At 44.9% G+C, this 17,487-nt stretch overlaps 1 protein-coding gene across 4 annotated transcripts; it reads left to right on the top strand.

Moving 5' to 3' along the window:
* Nucleotides 1-1,483: 1,483 nt before the first annotated feature.
* Nucleotides 1,484-13,824, top strand: LOC118938393 (zinc finger protein 431-like). 4 transcript variants are annotated; one of them, XM_036942189.1, is made up of 6 exons: nt 1,484-1,753; nt 9,973-10,405; nt 11,094-11,837; nt 11,901-12,118; nt 12,378-12,582; nt 12,768-13,824. In XM_036942189.1, the coding sequence occupies exons 2-6, from the start codon at nt 9,982-9,984 to the stop codon at nt 13,523-13,525; spliced, it is 2,349 nt and encodes a 782-aa protein (XP_036798084.1). In that variant the 5' UTR covers nt 1,484-1,753; nt 9,973-9,981; the 3' UTR covers nt 13,526-13,824. The 4 variants fall into 4 exon arrangements, with proteins under 4 accessions (XP_036798084.1, XP_036798083.1, XP_036798082.1 ...); XM_036942188.1 differs by having other exon boundaries at nt 11,094-11,858; XM_036942187.1 differs by having other exon boundaries at nt 1,485-1,753; nt 9,976-10,405; nt 11,094-12,118.
* Nucleotides 13,825-17,487: the final 3,663 nt, after the last annotated feature.

Raw genomic sequence — 17,487 nt, 5'->3', positions numbered from 1 at the left:
ATTGAAATGTGTCCTGCCTGTCTTCTCCAGGTTGTCCTCTAACCAGTGATGTAAAAAAATATCTCCAGTTTCCATGTGGGTAGGGAGGTGACCGAGAACCCAATGACCACTCTGACAGAACTACAGAATTCCTTTGCTGGGATGGGAGAACCTGACAGAAGGACAACAGTCTCTACAGCAATTCAACCAATCTGGACTTTATGGGAGAATGGCTAGATTGAAGCCACTCCTGAAGATGGAAGCCACTCCTGAGAAAAATGAAAAAGTTACATGACAGCAGGCCATAAATCAAAAATATTCTGTGGTCTGATGAGACAAAAATATAACTCTTCAGCCTGAATGCCAGCGTTATTTCTGGAGAAAACCAGGCATAGCTCATCACTCGTGTAACACCATCCATACCTTGATGCATGGTGGTGGCAGCATCATGCTATGGGGATGCTTTTCAGTAGCAGGGACTGGAAGATTGGCAAGGATAGAGGGACAATGAATGGAGCCAAATACAGGCAAATACTTGCTGAACATGCTTCAGAGTGACCTTCGACCTTAAGCTGGGGTGGAGATTTACGTTCCAACAGGACAATGACCCCAAGCATACAGCAATGCTGGAATGGCTTCAGAACAATCATGTAAAATAATGTAAAAGTCCTTGAGTAGCCCAGCCTAAAATCCCATTGAAAATCAGTGGAAAGACTTGAAGATTGCTGTCCACGTCGTGCCCCATCTAACTTAACTGAGCTTGAGAAGATATGCAAGCAAGAAAATCCTCAAATCCAGATGTGCAAAGCTGATACAGACATACCCAAGACAACTCAAAGCTGATCCAGACATACCCAAGACGACTCAAATCTGATCCAGACATACCCAAGATGACTCAAAGCTGATACAGACATACCCAAGACAACTCAGAGCTGATATACACATACCCAAGACAACTCAAAGCTGATCCAGGCATACCCAAGACGACTCAAAGCTGATATACACATACCCAAGACAACTCAAAGCTGATCCAGGCATACCCAAGACGACTCAAAGCTGATATACACATACCCAAGACGACTCAAAGCTGATCCAGGCATACCCAAGACGACTCAAAGCTGATCCAGACATACCCAAGACGACTCAAAGCTGATCCAGACATACCCAAGACGACTCAAAGCTGATCCAGACATACCCAAGACGACTCAAAGCTGATCCAGACATACCCAAGACGACACAAAGCTGTAATCACCACCAAAGGTGCTTCTACAAAGCATTGACCCTGGGGTTTGAATACTTATGCATTTCCTATTTCAATTTCAATAATTTAGCTAAAATTGCTAAAAACATGTTTTCACTTTGTCATGATGGGTGTAGATGGGTGAGACAAACATATATTGAATCCATTTGTGTAAGACAACTAAATAGGTAAAGGGGTGTGAATACTTTCTGAAGGCACTGTATAAGTATAGAATAGATGGTAGATTTTTTTCCCTACCCGTTCTAATAAATCGATACTCGATTGCTCTAGCCTGAACGCAACAACGCCAGTCAAAGCGGAAGTTGCTATCCTGCTAAATATGGTAGCTGAACTTGTGCTCGTACTAGCCTTTAAGCAAGGTATCCTCCTCTGAATCCCCGAAATACATTAGCCACAGGACAACTTTGTTTGGACGTCGTAAAGGACCATTAGCCTTAACTGAATAGCTACATACCTACCTCATTTTCCACGCGGAAAAAAATACGTTAGCTGGGATTTTCTACAAGGAATCTGGTGAGTTGGCCAGTTTCGACTAATGTTTGCAGTCTAGCTATTTATGTCGACAATGTTACTCATTTGTGTTTTGTGAAGTGCAAGCAAACACGGCAGTGCGACTATCACCCGGAAGTTATGTTCCCGCCCAACTAGTCGTCGGTGCATATTAGCCTTATCCTGTTTGTTCCCTTTAAAAGATTAACAGCTCAAATGTATTATTTTCAAGTCAACGCCTTTAAACGACGTTATGAATTTATGCAAAAATACTAACGAGTTTTGTAGTTAATTTGGTTGCGTCCATGTTGAAATGACGTCATTAGTCGATCTCAGAGTTCCCTTATTTGGCTAAAAATATGCAAGACAAACCCGTTGGAGATATCTCGTTATCATCATAAATAAATCACGTTTTTGGAATCATTCAGCAGTTTTTACCTGATAGAAAGTACGTTACCATTGGCAATGAATGTTGAAAGTTGCATTTATAATTCATAAAACTTAAGTTGAAAATGATGCTGTCATTGCTTCCTGTTAACGAGACATTTTGATAAATATCCTAATGTCTAACACCGTTTTAATGTCACTCCATAACCAATACGCAGGAACAGTTCGTGATGTATTGAAAACCTAAACGTACAATTTACTATCTAAAAAAATTATAATGATGGCGCCGGAGGGGATGGCTTCCGTTTATGGACTCCTAACCATTTGTAGCGTTTGTTTTTTCCGCGTTGTTTAATACATTTTGTAAATATTGTTTCTGCCACCGGCTCTAATGACCATAAAGTGCTTATAGTTATCAGAATAGCGATTACTCACCTCAAACTGGAGGTGAGTCGTACGCAAAGGACTTACTGTTGCGCCCGGACCAGGCACAAATCCCCTTCATTCGCATGACGCCGATACAGGGGCCACAGATCCGGGTGTCTTGTGAGAGTCCTTCGGCGAGTGGGTAAACCGCCTCTACCATTCGTCCTATTGACGAACGTGCAATCATTGGAGGATAAACTGGATGCGCTCCGTTCGAGACTATCCTACCAACGGGACATTTTAAAAACTGTAATATCTTACGCTTCACTGAGTCGTGGCTGAATGACGACATGGATAATATACAGTTGGCTGGATTTTCCGTGCATCGTATTTGTCAATAACAGCTGGTGTGCGATCTCTGATATTCAGGACTTCTCAAGGTTTTGCTTGACTGAGGTAGAGTACCTCATGATAAGCTGTAGATGACACTGTTTTCCATGAGTTTTCATTTCAAGTTTTTTTTATAGCTGTCTATTTACCACCACAAACCGATGCTGTCACTAATACCGCACTCAGTGAGCTGTATAAGGCCATAAGAAAACAAGGAAACGCTCATCCAGAATTGGTGCTCCTTGTGGTCGGGGACTTTAATAACAGGGAAACTCAAATCTGTTTGACTTAATTTTTACCAGCATGTCACATGTGCAACCAGAGGGGGGGAAAAAACACTAGACCACCTTTACGCCGCACAGAGACGTATACAAAGTTCTCCATTTCCCCCCATTTGGCAAATCTGACCATAATTATATCCTACTAAAGCAGGAAGTACCAGTGACTCGCTCATACGGAAGTGGTAAGATGACGCATATGCAAAGCTACAGGACTGTTTTGCTAACACAGATTGGAATATGTTCCGGGATTCACCCGATGGCATTGAGGAGTGTACCACATCAGTCACCGGCTTCATCAATAAGTGCATCGTTGACGTCATCCCCATAGTGACCGTACGTACGTACATATCCCAACCAGAAGCCATGGATTACAGGGAACAACCACATGAGATAAAGGCTAGAGCTGCCGCTTTCAAGGAGCTGGACACTAATCCAGACACTTATAAGAAATCCCGCTATTCCCTCTGTTGAACCACCACATGAAGAAGCACCTCCTCGTCCACACTGGCAGCAGGCCACAGGACGTTGTGCGGCCCTAAGTGTTCCAGGCTATAGTTTAGGCAAAGCGTCTATACAGGACTAAGATTTCATCCTACTACACCGGCTCTGACGCTCGTATTACAAAGGGAAACCCATCTGCGAGCTGCCCAGTAACACAAGCCTACCAGACGAGCTATGACTTCTACGTGCGCTTCGAGGGAAGCAACACTGAAGCATGCATGAGAGCACCAGCTGTTCCGGATGACTGTGATCACACTCTCTGTAGCTAATATCAGTAAGACCTTTAAACAGTTTAACATTCACAAGGCCGCAGGGCCAGACAAATTACCAGGACGTGTAGTCAGAGCATGCGCTGACAAACTGGCAAGTGTCTTCACTTCCTGTTCCTGACCGAGTCTGTACCTCCACATTTCAAGCAGACCACTATAGTCCCTGTGCCCAAGAAAACCAAGGTAACCTGCCTAAATCACTACCAACCCGTAGCACCCACGTCTGCAGCTTTGAAAGGATTGCCCCAACAGATCCACAGATGACGCAATCTCTATTGCACTCCACACTGCCCTTTCACAACCTGGACAAAAGGAACACCTACAGCTCAGTATTGAACACCATAGTGATCCTCAAAGCTCATTGCTAAGGACCTTGGAACTAAACACCACCTCTGCAACTGGATCCTGAACTTCCTGATGGGCCGCCCACAGGTGGTAAGTGTAAGCAACAACCTATCTGCCACGCTGATCCTCAAAATGGTAGACTCTCAGGGTTGCGTGCTTAGACCCCTTCTGTACTCCTTGTTCACCCATGATTGAGTGGCCAAGCACGACTCCAACACCATCTTTAAGTTTGCCGACGGCACAACGTTGGTAGGCCTGATCAACGACAACGATGAGACAGCCGATAGGGATGAGGTCAGAGACCTGCATCCGACCGCAATGCGCTACAGAGGTTGGCGCTTACAGCGCAGCACTTCCAGGACCTCTATACTAGGCTTGTGTCAGAGGAAGGTCTTAAATATTGTCAAAGACTCCAGCCACCTCAAGTCATAGACTTTTCTCTGCTGCTGCACGGCAAGCGGTACCAGAGCACCAAGTCCAGGTCCAAAAGGCTCCTTAACAGCTTCTAACCCCCCAAGCCATCAGACTGCTGAACAGCTTCTACTCCCCCAAGGCATTAGACTCCTGAACAGCTTCTACTCCCCCAAGGCATTAGACTCCTGAACAGCTTCTACTCCCCCAAGCCATAAGACTGCTGAACCGCTTCTACCCCTCAAGCCATAAGACTCCTGAACAGCTTCTACTCCCCCAAGCCATAAGACTGCTGAACCGCTTCTACTCCCCCAAGCCATAAGACTCCTGAACAGCTTCTACTCCCCCAAGCCATTAGACTGCTGAACAGCTTCTACTCCCCCAAGCCATAAGACTGCTGAACAGCTTCTACTCCCCCAAGCCATAAGACTCCTGAACAGCTTCTACTCCCCCAAGCCATAAGACTCCTGAACAGCTTCTACTCCCCCAAGCCATAAGACTCCTGAACAGCTTCTACTCCCCTAAGCCATTAGACTCCTGAACAGCTTCTACTCCCCCAAGCCATAAGACTCCTGAACAGCTTCTACTCCCCCAAGCCATAAGACTCCTGAACAGCTTCTACTCCCCCAAGCCATAAGACTCCTGAACAGCTTCTACTCCCCCAAGCCATAAGACTCCTGAACAGCTTCTACTCCCCTAAGCCATTAGACTCCTGAACAGCTTCTACTCCCCCAAGCCATAAGACTCCTGAACAGCTTCTACTCCCCCAAGCCATAAGACTCCTGAACAGCTTCTACTCCCCCAAGCCATCAGACTGCTGAGCAGCTTCTACTCCCCAAGGCATTAGACTGCTGAACCGCTTCTACCCCCCAAGCCATAAGACTCCTGAACAGCTTCTACTCCCCCAAGCCATAAGACTCCTGAACGGCTTCTACTCCCCCAAGCCATAAGACTCCTGAACAGCTTCTACTCCCCCAAGGCATTAGACTGCTGAACAGCTTCTACCTTCCAAACCATAAGACTCCTGAACAGTTCATCAAACTACTACCTGGACTATTTGACTGAACCCCCTTTTTTTGTGCTGCTGCTCCTCACTGTTTATTATCGATGCATTAGTCACTTTACTCCTACCTACATGTACATATTACCTTGACTAACCTGTTTATTATCGATGCATTAGTCACTTTACACCTACCTGCATGTACATATTACCTCGACTAACCCGAGCAGACATTGAAAATCCCTTTGAGCATGGTGAAGTTATTAATCACACTTTGGGTGGTGTACTTAAATGAAACTCTTAACCATTTTAGAGAGGTTTAACCATTTTAGAGATGTTTAACCATTTTAGAGAGGTTTAACCATTTTAGAGGGGTTTAACTATTTTAGAGAGTTTTAACCATTTTAACCAGGAGCTCTAGAAAGAGTTGTCATAGTGGCCACGCAAGCAGCCTGTGCGTTCGCCCTCCCTACAACATTTTTTAAATGTTCTTCTTCTGGAGAAGGTGTCTCAAGATGACATTTTCACGATTTCACTAATATCATCAAAGTCAATAAATCATCGCAGTTAAAAAAAAAAACTGATTTTAAGTAGAAAAACTAGTTGACATTCATACTGTTGCTGCTTCCTGTAATTAAAGTGTCAAAAACACCGGTTTTAAATGTCCAAATCCATCATCAATATGCTGAAAGGAGTTGTGATATGTTGAAGAACAAGACATACAAATTACCCCCTACAAACACGTGTCACTCTTGTGCTCAGATTACTTGTATTTTGTTACTACACAATTCAAATCACATTTTATTTGTCATATACACATGGTTAGCAGATGTTAATGCGAGTGTAGCGACATGCTTGTGCTTCTAGTTCCGACCATGCAGTAATATCCAACGATTAATCTAACCTAACAATTTCACAACAACTACCTTTTACACACAAGTGTAAAGGAATTAATAAGAATATGTACATATACAGATAGACACAGGCAAGATGCAGTAGATGGTATAGAGTACAGTATATACATATGAGATGAGTAATGTAGGGTATGTAAACATTATATAAAGTGGCATTGTTTAAAGTGGCTTGTGATACATGTATTACATAAAGATGGCAAGATGCAGTAGATTGTATAGAGTACAGTATATACATATGAGATGAGTAATGTAGGGTATGTAAACATTATATAAAGTGGCATTGTTTAAAATGACTAGTGATACACGTATTACATCAATTTTTCCATTATTATTTAACAAAATACAAGTATCTTAACTACTCACACACCATCATTTACCAAGTGGTCACGCCAGACTGAAATTGATTAGCTTTTTCTAATGTAATCTATAGTGCGCAGAAATGAATCACTCGCATCAATACTGTATTGAAATCAATGAAACTGGGACAATAGTCGTGGCAGCACCTACCATTTACTCTCGTCTAAAAGACAAACCAACACAATCTTGGGTATACTACATATATACCTGTTGAGGGATGAGAACCTCATACCCAGCCATTTACCTGTTGATAGATGAGAACCTCATACCCAGCCATTTACCTGTTGATAGGTGAGAACCTCATACCCAGCCATTTACCTGTTGATAGATGATAACCTCATACCCATCCATTTACCTGTTGAGGGATGAGAACCTCATAACCAGCCATTTACCTGTTGATAGATGATAACCTCATACCCAGCCATTTACCTGTTGAGGGATGAGAACCTCATAACCAGCCATTTACCTGTTGATAGATGATAACCTCATACCCATCCATTTACCTGTTGAGGGATGAGAACCTCATAACCAGCCATTTACCTGTTGATAGATGATAACCTCATACCCAGCCATTTACCTGTTGATAGGTGAGAACCTCATACCCAGCCATTTACCTGTTGATAGGTGAGAACCTCATACCCAGCCATTTACCTGTTGAGGGATGAGAACCTCATAACCAGCCATTTACCTGTTGATAGATGATAACCTCATACCCAGCCATTTACCTGTTGATAGGTGAGAACCTCATACCCAGCCATTTACCTGTTGAGGGATGAGAACCTCATAACCAGCCATTTACCTGTTGATAGATGATAACCTCATACCTAGCCATTTACCTGTTGATAGGTGAGAACCTCATACCCAGCCATTTACCTGTTGATAGGTGAGAACCTCATACCCAGCCATTTACCTGTTGATAGATGAGAACCTCATACCCAGCCATTTACCTGTTGATAGATGACAACCTCATACCGAGCCATTTACCTGTTGATAGGTGAGAACCTCATACCCAGCCATTTACCTGTTGATAGATGAGAACCTCATACCCAGCCATTTACTTGTTGATAGATGAGAACCTCATACCCAGCCATTTACCTGTTGATAGATGAGAACCTCATACCCAGCCATTTACCTGTTGAGGGATGAGAACCTCATACCCAGCCATTTACCTGTTGATAGATGAGAACCTCATACCCAGCCATTTACCTGTTGAGGGATGAGAACCTCATACCCAGCCATTTACCTGTTGAGGGATGAGAACCTCATATCCAGCCATTTAACTGTTGATAGATGAGAACCTCATACCCAGCCATTTACCTGTTGATAGATGATAACCTCATACCCAGCCATTTACCTGTTGATAGGTGAGAACCTCATACCCAGCCATTTACCTGTTGATAGGTGAGAACCTCATACCCAGCCATTTACCTGTTGATAGATGAGAACCTCATACCCAGCCATTTACCTGTTGATAGATGACAACCTCATACCGAGCCATTTACCTGTTGATAGGTGAGAACCTCATACCCAGCCATTTACCTGTTGATAGATGAGAACCTCATACCCAGCCATTTACTTGTTGATAGATGAGAACCTCATACCCAGCCATTTACCTGTTGATAGATGAGAACCTCATACCCAGCCATTTACCTGTTGAGGGATGAGAACCTCATACCCAGCCATTTACCTGTTGATAGATGAGAACCTCATACCCAGACATTTACCTGTTGAGGGATGAGAACCTCATACCCAGCCATTTACCTGTTGAGGGATGAGAACCTCATATCCAGCCATTTAACTGTTGATAGATGAGAACCTCATACCCAGCCATTTACCTGTTGATAGATGAGAACCTCATACCCAGCCATTTACCTGTTGATAGATGAGAACCTCATACCCAGCCATTCACCTGTTGATAGATGAGAACCTCATACCTAGCCATTTACCTGTTGAGGGATGAGAACCTCATACCCAGCCATTTACCTGTTGATGGATGAGAACCTCATACCCATCCATTTACCTGTTGATAGGTGAGAACCTCATACCTAGCCATTTACCTGTTGATAGGTGAGAACCTCATACCCAGCCATTTACCTGTTGATGGATGAGAACCTCATACCCAGCCATTTACCTGTTGATAGGTGAGAACCTCATACCTAGCCATTTACCTGTTGAGGGATGAGAACCTCATACCCAGCCATTTACCTGTTGATAGATGAGAACCTCATACCCAGCCATTTACCTGTTGATAGGTGAGAACCTCATACCCATCCATTTACCTGTTGATAGGTGAGAACCTCATACCCATCCATTTACCTGTTGATAGGTGAGAACCTCATACCTAGCCATTTACCTGTTGATAGGTGAGAACCTCATACCCAGCCATTTACCTGTTGATAGGTGAGAACCTCATACCCAGCCATTTACCTGTTGATAGGTGAGAACCTCATACCCAGCCATTTACCTGTTGATAGATGAGAACCTCATACCCAGCCTTACTGTGTATTAATACTGTGTTGTGATGTATCATTATTCTACTTCAGGTGTATGGACTTCCTGCTGTCTTCTACTACAGGTCATCTAAAGTGTATGGACTTCCTGCTGTCTTCTTCTACAGGTCATCTAAAGTGTATGGACTTCCTGCTCTCTTCTACTACAGGTCATCTAAAGTGTATGGACTTCCTGCTCTCTTCTTCTTCTACAGATCATCTAAAGTGTATGGACTTCCTGCTGTCTTCTTCTTCTACAGGTCATCTAAAGTGTATGGACTTCCTGCTGTCTTCTTCTTCTACAGGTCATCTAAAGTGTATGGACTTCCTGCTGTCTTCTTCTACTACATGTCATCTAAAGTGTATGGACTTCCTGCTGTCTTCTTCTTCTACAGGTCATCTAAAGTGTATGGACTTCCTGCTCTCTTCTTCTTCTACAGGTCATCTAAAGTGTATGGACTTCCTGCTGTCTTCTTCTTCTACAGGTGGACTTCCTGCTGTCTTGCCATTGACTGCATTGTTGTTTCCACCAGCAGGACAACATGAGTGGAGAGAAGGAAACATTGTTGGAAGAAATGGAACAGAGTTTACACCCTCTAACGGAGGATAATTTACGACACCTGTGTGAGCGCTGTGGAATAGATGGCTCCCAAGTTAAAGGAAAGAACCATCGCTCGTTGCGACGTAAAATCATGGAGGAAATGTGGGAAAATGCAGATTCAGTCAAATCGGAGGAGCTTGGAATGTCTTGGTTACTCCGACTGAAAGATGACATCAGAAAGATGCATGAAGAATCTACTGTGGCACCCATGAGTTCCAGCCAGTCTGATGATGACGACGACGATGCTACAACCTGCGGCGAGGAATGGGACAAGGATTGGTTTCCTAGCAACGGGCTGGAGGCGGAGTCATCTCCAGAGAGCCATACCCCAGAGAGTTCCAGCCAGTCTGATGATGACGAAACGGGTAAGAAGAATGGGGTCGCGGCAGGGGTCCATGTGGGTCACGGGATGAAAATAGCAATGATAAAAAATACATTTTATAAATAGATCTCCGGGATGGAAGAGCGCTGTTAGTGTAAACGACTGAAACCAAATAAAATATGTAGAAAAAAAGAATGGAGGAAAAGGGTTAGGGTTATATATATATATATATATATATCTTTTTTTTCTCCATATATACTTTTCAATAATAGGCTGTGATCTATGAAGAACTTTTGAAAGAGAAAAAGCTCCTAGACAATCGGGCCCTTTGATAGAGTTCTAATGTTTGAGCATAAGAATACAGCATTAGCCCATGTCACAATGGGTAGAATTGTAGGAAATGATCTTAAAACGGCAACATGTTCTTTCAGTTCCATATGGCAGTGTGTGTGTATATGTTTTCACTGCCCAACCCTTATTGGTTGGTTGTGACTCGATACATCTGTATTGGTGGGTCAAGAAGCAAAAAAAAAAAAAAAACTACAATCTGCTTCTGTAACAGTTCATTGATTGGTCAATATTTATTAATTGACCCGAATTTGCTCAACGTAACTATTCAATGTTGTATAGCAGCTCATCTGTGTTGGATGGGGAAGATACTTCAACACTAGGTCATTGTTAAGTACTTTGGTGCATGTGAGGAACCTTAACTTCATATCTCTGTTTCACAGGGGACAACCCTAACGGTCGCTCGCTCAGTGGGAGGGTCTTATCGTCTGGGAAGGCTCCAGGGTTGAAAGTGATCCAGCGACCTTATAGCTGTGATGTATGTGAGAAGAGTTTCACTCAATCAGGAAACCTACGAAGACACCAAACGGTACACACAGGAGAGAAACCTTGCAGTTGTGATCATTGTGGGAAGAGTTTTGCTCATCCAGGAGCCCTGACTATTCACAAGCATGTACACACAGGAGAGAAACCTTACAGCTGTGATCAGTGTGGGAAAAGCTTTTCTCATCCAGGAGCCCTGACTATTCACAAGCGTGTACACACTGGAGAGAAACCTTACAGCTGTGATCAATGTGAGAGGAGCTGCAGAGATGCCACGGCCCTGAATGAACACATGCGTACACACACAGGAGAGAAACCTTTTCACTGCCATGTCTGTGGAATTAGTTTTTCTCGACAAAGCAACCTGAATGTACACATGCATACACACACAGGAGGGAGGCCTTGCATCTGTGATCAATGTGGGAAGAGCTTCACTCGGTCAACGGACCTGACCAAACACAGACGCATTCACACCAGCGAGAAATCCTACAGCTGTGACCAGTGTGGGAACAAATTTGCTCAGTCAGGAAACCTGACGAGTCATCAGAAAACCCACACAGGCAGAAAGAGAACCCGCACAGGCGGAAAGAGAACCCGCACAGGCGGAAAGAGAACCCGCACAGGCGGAAAGAGAACCCGCACAGGCGGAAAGAGAACCCGCACAGGCGGAAAGAGAACCCGCACAGGTGGAAAGAGAACCCGCACAGGCGGAGAGAGAAATGAGGCGGGTGGAGAGGGAACCCACACAGGAAAGATACAGGAAGAATCTACTGTGGCACCCATGAGGCCCAGCCAGTCTGATGATGATGATGCTGCAGACTGCGATGAAGAATGGGACATGGAAAACAAGGATCGGTGTCTTAGCAACGAGCTGGAGGCGGAGTCAGCTCCAGAGAACCACACCCCAGAGCAGAGGCAGAGGGGTGTGAGTATTTTCCCAGAAAATCTCAGCAGTATTTCCTTGATTCCTCTCATTCTCTGGACCTCCTGTTATAAATTAATTTTGAGGAGAAAGTCCAAGGAGGAACCCCAGGTAGTCTCCTTAATGCATTTTATAGCAGGAGGCCCAGAGAAGTGAGAGGAGTCAAGGAAATACTGCTGAGACTTGAGGTTTCTAAATGACTTGACCAGTAGGAGAGTGTTTCCTTCCTGATTTATACTGGGTCCCTTTTTGTGGTTTTCAGGACATGTCTCTCCCACCCGCCTACCCTCTCCCCGAGTCCCCAGGTCCTGCCTCTCCCGCTGGCACATTACTACTGGGTTTGAAGAGGGTGTCTGTGCGGCTGGTTGACTGCAGGAAAACACTGGGACTGAGTGGAACTACGAGAGTAGGAGGAGAAGAGAAGGAATATGGAGATTCAGATTCGATGTCATCAAGTAGGAACAATGGTGTGTATTAGACTACAATCTGCTTCTGTAGCAGTTCATTGATTGGTCAATATTTATTAATTGAGGCAAATGTGCTAAATGTAACTATTCAGTGTCGTATAGCATCTCATCTGTGTTGTATGTGGAAGATACTTCACCACTTTGGTGCATGTGAGGAACCTTAACTTCATGTCTTTGTTTCACAGGGGACAACCCTAACGGTCGCTCGCTCAGTGGGAGAGTCTTATCATCTGGAAAGGCTCCAGGGTTGAAAGTGATCCAGCGACCTTATAGCTGTGATGTATGTGAGAAAAGTTTCCCACATTTAGGAGACCTAAAGAGACACCAGAGAATACACACAGGAGAGAAACCTTATAGCTGTGATCAATGTGGGAAGAGTTTTGCTCGAACTGATTACCTGGCTGAACACAAGCTAACGCACACAGGAGAGAAGCCCTACCTCTGCTCAGACTGTGGGAAGAGCTTCTATACACCAGCAAAGTTGAAAGAGCACGAGCGATCACACTCAGGAGAGAACCCTTTCGGGTGTGGTCTGTGTGGGAAGACCTTTGCTTGTTCAGGTTCCCTGACTAATCACAAGCGTGTACACACAGGAGCGAAACCTTACAGCTGTGATCAATGTGGGAAGAGCTGCAAAGATGCCACGGCCCTGAATGAACACATGCGTACACACACAGGAGAGAAACCTTTTCGCTGCCATGTCTGTGGAATGAGTTTTTCTCGACGAAACACCCAGAAAGTACACATGCGCAGACACACCGGAGAGAAACCGTACAGCTGTGACCAGTGTGGGAAGAGATTCGCTCATCCAGGTGATTTGAAAATACACATCAGAGTACACACCGGAGAGAAACCGTACAGCTGTGACCAGTGTGGGAAGAGATTCACTCAGTCAACAAACCTGACTAAGCACAGACGTGTTCACGCCGGAGAGAAGCCCTAAAGCTGTGATCTATATTGTATGAACTTCACTCAGTCAACAAACCTGACTAAACCTGACAAAGCACAGGCGCGTTCACACCGGAGAGAAACCATACAGCAGTGCTGTGTGCGCGATGAACTTTCGCTTATTTGTATCTCATTTCATGGGCTCATATTGTCAATTAAATCATGTAGAATATTTTATAATTGTTATAATAAAAGTTAGTTTTGATTCTATTCAATTCAAATTGAATCCATATGTTAATACGTACCACTATTTTACTTTTAATACGATTTCAATAAAAGCTCCTTTATTATAAATAGCTGTTTTGAACTTTGGCATTCCTTTTTCTTCACTTTGACCCTGCTGGTCATCTATGAACAGTTGAACATCTTGGCCATGTTCTGTTATAATCTCCACCCGGCACAGCCAGAAGAGGACTGGCCACCCCTCATAGCCTGGTTCCCCTCTAGGTTTCTTCCTAGGTTCCCGTCCTTTCTAGGGAGTTTTTCCTAGCCACCGTGCTTCTACACCTGCATCGCTTGCTGTTTGGGGGTTTTAGGCTGGGTTTCTGTACAGCACTTTGATATATATCAGCTGATCTAAGAAGGGCTTCGTGAAGTCATTCGATTGATTGACTTTACCTATTCTTCGGAGAACAAGACAAAATGCAGCAGGTTGTTTCCTGAAGTAAGACCACACAGCTACACACAGCATCACGTGTTAACTGAAGTGTTTCATCTCCTATCGGGGAAGTGTAATGAACGGGCTGCTACACAGTCACTTTCTATACTGATGTAGAGTTAAACAACACGCTACATAACAAAAAGCAACTGATTTATTTTCCTTCTCGGTTTTATCAGCCTTCCAGAATCTACATGTTTAAAAAAAAATGTAGGTGACTCGTCTTCAGCAAATTCTCTTCTAACCAGTGAAAATAAAAAAAATGATTCTCCATATTGCGTCTGGCCTTTTGAATAGTTTTAGTTTGATTTCAACGGGATGTCGATGGGACTAATTAACGGAAAAGTGTTGTGTTACACTTATCGCGCTGGCGACCCACTTGAATCAAAATGCAACACTCAAATATAACTGGCTGTGTTCCGCAGGTTCCCCTCTAATAACCAGTTAACTGGCTGTGTTACACAGGTTCCCCTCTAATAACCAGTTAACTGGCTGTGTTCCACAGGTTCCCCTCTAATAACCAGTTAACTGGCTGTGTTTCGCAGGTTCCCCTCTAATAACCAGTTAACTGGCTGTGTTCCGCAGGTTCCCCTCTAATAACCAGTTAACTGGCTGTGTTACACAGGTTCCCCTCTAATAACCAGTTAACTGGCTGTGTTCTACAGGTTCCCCTCTAATAACCTGTTAACTGGCTGTGTTCTACAGGTTCCCCTCTAACTGGCTGTGTTCCGCAGGTTCCCCTCTAATAACCAGTTAACTGGCTGTGTTCCGCAGGTTCCCCTCTAATAACCAGTTAACTGGCTGTGTTCTACAGGTTCCCCTCTAATAACCTGTTAACTGGCTGTGTTCTACAGGTTCTCCTCTAACTGGCTGTGTTCCGCAGGTTCCCCTCTAATAACCAGTTAACTGGCTGTGTTCCGCAGGTTCCCCTCTAATAACCAGTTAACTGGCTGTGTTCCGCAGGTTCCCCTCTAATAACCAGTTAACTGGCTGTGTTACGCAGGTTCCCCTCTAATAACCAGTTAACTGGCTGTGTTCCACAGGTTCCCCTCTAATAACCAGTTAACTGGCTGTGTTCCACAGGTTCCCCTCTAATAACCAGTTAACTGGCTGTGTTCCACAGGTTCCCCTCTAATAACCAGTTAACTGGCTGTGTTCCACAGGTTCCCCTCTAATAACCAGTTAACTGGCTGTGTTCCACAGGTCCCCCCCCCCCCTGATGACAGTACTGTTGGCCTGGCTGTATGCAGAGCTGATGACTACTGTTGGCCTGGCTGTATGCAGAGCTGATGACAGTACTGTTGGCCTGGCTGTATGTAGAGCTGATGACAGTACTGTTGGCCTGGCTGTATGTAGAGCTGATGACAGTACTGTTGGCTGTATGTAGAACTGATGACAGTACTGTTGGCCTGGCTGTATGCAGAGCTGATGACAGTACTGTTGGCCTGGCTGTATGCAGAGCTGATGACAGTACTGTTGGCTGTATGTAGAACTGATGACAGTACTGTTGGCCTGGCTGTATGCAGAGCTGATGACAGTACTGTTGGCCTGGCTGTATGCAGAGCTGATGACAGTACTGTTGGCCTGGCTGTATGCAGAGCTGATGACAGTACTGTTGGCCTGGCTGTATGCAGAGCTGATGACAGTACTGTTGGCCTGGCTGTATGCAGAACTGATGACAGTACTGTTGGCCTGGCTGTATGTAGAACTGATGACAGTACTGTTGGCCTGGCTGTATGCAGAGCTGATGACAGTACTGTTGGCCTGGCTGTATGTAGAACTGATGACAGTACTGTTGGCCTGGCTGTATGCAGAGCTGATGACAGTACTGTTGGCCTGGCTGTATGTAGAACTGATGACAGTACTGTTGGCCTGGCTGTATGCAGAGCTGATGACAGTACTGTTGGCCTGGCTGTATGCAGAGCTGATGACAGTACTGTTGGCCTGGCTGTATGTAGAACTGATGACAGTACTGTTGGCCTGGCTGTATGCAGAGCTGATGACAGTACTGTTGGGACAGAGGCTATATGTACAGGGACAGAGGCTGTATGTACAGGGACAGAGGCTGTATGTACAGGGACAGAGGCTATATGTACAGGGACAGAGGCTGTATGTACAGGGACAGAGGCTATATGTACAGGGACAGAGGCTGTATGTACAGGGACAGAGGCTGTATGTACAGGGACAGAGGCTGTATGTACAGGGACAGAGGCTATTTGTACAGGGACAGAGGCTGTATGTACAGGGACAGAGGCTGTATGTACAGGGACAGAGGCTGTATGTACAGGGACAGAGGCTGTATGTACAGGGACAGAGGCTGTATGTACAGGGACAGAGGCTGTATGTACAGGGACAGAGGCTGTATGTACAGGGACAGAGGCTATATGTACAGGGACAGAGGCTGTATGTACAGGGACAGAGGCTATATGTACAGGGACAGAGGCTATATGTACAGGGACAGAGGCTGTATGTACAGGGACAGAGGCTGTATGTACAGGCACAGAGGCTATATGTACAGGCACAGAGGCTATATGTACAGGGACAGAGGCTATATGTACAGGGACAGAGGCTGTATGTACAGGGACAGAGGCTGTATGTACAGGGACAGAGGCTATATGTACAGGGACAGAGGCTGTATGTACAGGGACAGAGGCTGTATGTACAGGGACAGAGGCTATATGTACAGGGACAGAGGCTATATGTACAGGGACAGAGGCTATATGTACAGGGACAGAGGCTATATGTACAGGGACAGAGGCTATATGTACAGGGACAGAGGCTATATGTACAGGGACAGAGGCTATATGTACAGGGACAGAGGCTATATGTACAGGGACAGAGGACAAAAATTCGGACAAAATTCGCTGTTTAAAAAAATCCAGAATAGGTGACCTACGTGATTCGTGTAGATCCAATGACAAAAATTTGGGGGAAGTGGGGGCTTTGGACCATTACTGGCTGTAAGCTGGGGGACCACTACTGACTGTAAGCTGGGGGACCACTACTGGCTGTAAACTGGGGGATCACTACTGGCTGGGGGACCACTACTGGCTGTAAACTGGGGGATCACTACTGGCTGTAAGCTGGGGGATCACTACTGGCTGTAAGCTGGGGGATCACTACTGGCTGTAAGCTGGGGGACCACTACTGGCTGTAAGCGAACGTGTTTGAAGCAATACTGTCTGTATCCAAGGCTCAGCCAATCGTTCACATAACAGAATGCAACCCGTGACTAATGAGAAAAGAGACAACCAATGTGCTAGTTACAGCATCATCGGCTCTCTGGAAAGACCCCGGGA

The sequence above is a fragment of the Oncorhynchus mykiss genome, chromosome 13 (genome assembly GCF_013265735.2).
Source record: "Oncorhynchus mykiss isolate Arlee chromosome 13, USDA_OmykA_1.1, whole genome shotgun sequence".
NCBI lineage: Eukaryota > Metazoa > Chordata > Actinopteri > Salmoniformes > Salmonidae > Oncorhynchus > Oncorhynchus mykiss.
This window is presented reverse-complemented; position numbering and strand designations above follow the sequence as displayed.

Bases quoted from the DNA above. Each gene is read 5' to 3' on its own strand.
- LOC118938393 (XM_036942187.1), top strand. From the start codon at position 9,982: ATGAGTGGAGAGAAGGAAACATTGTTGGAAGAAATGGAACAGAGTTTA. The intron at 12,119-12,377 runs GTGAGTATTTTC...TGTGGTTTTCAG, and splicing joins CAGAGCAGAGGCAGAGGGGT to GACATGTCTCTCCCACCCGC. The intron at 12,583-12,767 runs GTGTGTATTAGA...TTTGTTTCACAG, and splicing joins GTCATCAAGTAGGAACAATG to GGGACAACCCTAACGGTCGC.